Source organism: Octopus bimaculoides, chromosome 9, assembly GCF_001194135.2.
Source record: "Octopus bimaculoides isolate UCB-OBI-ISO-001 chromosome 9, ASM119413v2, whole genome shotgun sequence".
Taxonomy (NCBI): domain Eukaryota; kingdom Metazoa; phylum Mollusca; class Cephalopoda; order Octopoda; family Octopodidae; genus Octopus; species Octopus bimaculoides.
This window is the reverse complement of record NC_068989.1, coordinates 67,455,429-67,458,490: the sequence shown is the minus strand read 5'-3', so window position 1 is coordinate 67,458,490 and position 3,062 is coordinate 67,455,429. Positions and strand designations below refer to the sequence as shown.

The 3,062-nt window shown below is 35.8% G+C and overlaps 1 protein-coding gene across 1 annotated transcript in view; it reads right to left on the bottom strand.

The window, feature by feature from the left end:
• LOC106883044 (probable ubiquitin carboxyl-terminal hydrolase FAF-X) overlaps positions 1-3,062 on the bottom strand; it is a gene marked incomplete at its 3' end in the record, with an annotated part of 154,147 nt that overhangs the window by 10,795 nt on the left and 140,290 nt on the right. Inside the window, exons 52-53 of the mRNA XM_052970921.1 lie at positions 2,291-2,464; positions 1,086-1,247 (exon numbers count right to left, since the gene is read on the bottom strand). Coding sequence (XP_052826881.1) covers positions 1,086-1,247; positions 2,291-2,464 — 336 coding nt within the window. The remainder of the gene's footprint in view (positions 1-1,085; positions 1,248-2,290; positions 2,465-3,062) is intronic.

The window sequence follows — 3,062 nt, the reverse complement described above, 5'->3', positions numbered from 1 at the left end:
ATATATATATATATATATATATATATATATATATATATAATGTATATGTTTGTGTGTCTGTTTGTTCCACTGCACCATCACTTGACAACCAATGTTGGTGTGTTTGCGTCACTGTAAATTAGCAGTTCAACAAAAGAGACCGATAGAATAAGTTCTGGGGTCGATTTATTTGACTAAAGGCGGGGCTCCAGCATGGTCGCAGTCAAATGACTGGAATAAAATATATATGTATAGGTATATCAATCACCAATATCATTTTAACGCCCACTTTTCCATACTTGTCAAGACAGATTCTCTACAGCTGGATGCCCTTCTTGTCAGCAACTCCCACCTCTTTCCAACCATGGTTATATTTTTCCCATGGCCAACCATGTTTCAATGGAAGATTGGAAATGAACACCATCACTAGTTTGTTTAACAACCATTACATGATGTCAAGACAAGGCACATACATGTGTACATATGTGTGTGTGTGTGTGTGTGTGTGTGTGTGTATCCTTTTCTTGACATCTAATGATTGTTGTAAATGAGCATCACCATCACACAAGTGGTGTTATTCATTTCCAGTCTTCTGCAAAGAACATGTCAAACCATGGAGAAATATTAGCTTAAAATTTTTGCACAAGGCCAGTAATTTTGGGAGAGTGGATAAGTCAATTACATGGACCCTGGTGCTAGCTGGCAATGACTTTATCAACCCCAAAAGGACGAAAGCAAAGTCGACTTCAGCGAAATTTACTCAAAACATAAACACGGACGAAATGCCACTAAGCATCTCGCCTGGTGTGCTAATGAATCTACCAGCTTGCCACCTCCAACCACGAAAAATATTACCTTGCTCTGAAAATAGGCGAGGATTGGTGATAAGGAGGGCATCCAGCTGTAGAAAACCTGCCTGACCCATGTAAGCAAAGAAAAGTGGATATTAAATGATGATGATGTAGATATCCAACATATCCTGTCTCTCAAATCCTGAGGTTGATGCATAGTGGATGTGCACATGTGTACACACATGCACACAATAATATATTTCACCATGCTCGTAAACATATAAAAAGTAGAAGAGAAAGCAAAATCTTACTCACCCTCAGTAACTTTGTTGTGTCCTCAGAGTTATTACAATCTTCAATGACCTTTTTAACATAGCTGGATCTGTTATACAATATATCAGCTACCTGAGTTTGTATAGGCATGAGTGAGGCACAACATGTAGGGTCACCATGCGGATTGGCTAAAGGAGATGAACCCTGAAATAAAGCATGAAACGGAAACTAACAGAAAGGATTCACAGAAAGGATTCATTGGTGACAATCCACTTAAATGCTGTTGCCATCAAAATTGATACAACTTACACTACAAAGAATATGAAGAATATCATACTGTCCATTTTTATATATCAGAAACTTATAATATATCATTAACCTTTTCATTACTATATTTGTTACTATAAATTATGAAGAATTCGGTAAAATAGCTTTTGTCATTATTAAGTTGATATCTAGAACACAAATTAGTGTGTAATTTAAGAAAGGTTTTAGATCAATTAAAAAACAGGAAGTTTGTATGATAAAACTAGTGGCAATCTTGGGCAGGTTGGTATCAAAAGGGTTAATGTTAATGAACCACTGAATCTCAGTGTTTTCAGGCCTGTACTGTTAGAAACCTGTTAATAGTTCAATTTGTAAGCCTAAATTGTTACACATTTAACCTGAAGAAAATCAAATTTGCCTAAGTGAGTGGTTGTGTGATAAGTAGCTTGCTTACCAACCACATGGTTCCGGGTTCAGTCCCACTGCATGGCACCTTGGGCAAGTGTCTTCAACTATAGCCTCGGGCCGACCAAAGCCTTGTGAGTGGATTTGGTAGACGGAAACTGAAAGAAGCCCATCGTATGTATGTATGTGTGTTTGTGTTTGTCCCCCCCACCATCGCTTGACAACCGATGGTGGTGTGTTTACGTCCCCGTAACTTAGCGGTTCGGCAAAAGAGACCGATAGAATAAGTACTAGGCTTACAAAGAATAAGTCCTGGGGTAGATTTGCTCGACTAAAGGCAGTGCTCTAGCATGGCCACAGTTAAAATGACTGAAACAAGTAAAAGAGTAAAGAGTAAGTCAAATTTGATTTGAGAAAGAAAGAGCTCATAAGATTTTAGTTTATTGGAAGTGGTAGTCTATTTTTTGCTACAAGTGTCATCAGGAGAGACGAAGACTAAATTAATGAAAATAAAAGAAACGAAAAAAAAAAAAGCAGTTAAAAAAATGCTAAATCATAAAATAATTAGTTCTTACATTGACTGATGACTGACATTTGGCTGACACATCACAGCAACGCGTTAGGTGAGAAACAACAGAGAAAAGTTTACTCAGATCAGCATACTGGTACTTGATGGCAGGTCCTGGGCCTTCGTCAAGAGCCACCAACATGAACTGAGCAGGAACATTTAACCTCAACAGCTGTTGCTTCTGCAATCATAGAAATAAAAATCAAGTGAATTCACATTTGTTTTTTTAACACAAAATTTATGGAATGTTTTTTAGTACAACTCATTTCATTAATTCATAGAATTTACATATCTCTGGTGGATGTTTGCTGAAACAGTGGTTACATAACTATATATGTGTATATAACAACACACTCTCAAACAGAAACTGCAGCCATATGTATTTATTCAGAGAAAATAATAGCAATTATAAATCAACCTCTTCTATAACTGAAATGCTTGAGTTAGCTTAAATGATTTAAGCGTTTTGTAATTGTATTTCAAATATAATAAGACAAAGTCCATGTGTTTCAATCAATTTTGGAAATAATATAAATATTCCAAGAGATTTCATAAAATAATTCATTTCATCAGTCTCAGCTACTATTTAGAATGTGTGTGTGTGATTCTTCAATAAAATTATAAAAGCTTTTCATTTAAATATGAAGAGATTCAATGCTTTGTATGGTAGAACTAGAAACAGTATCAGGCATGTTGGTCTCAAAAGGGTGCAAGAATTCAAATTTTCAATGTGATGTGAAGACAGTTTTTAACTTAAAAAGGATAAGTTTATTGCAAAA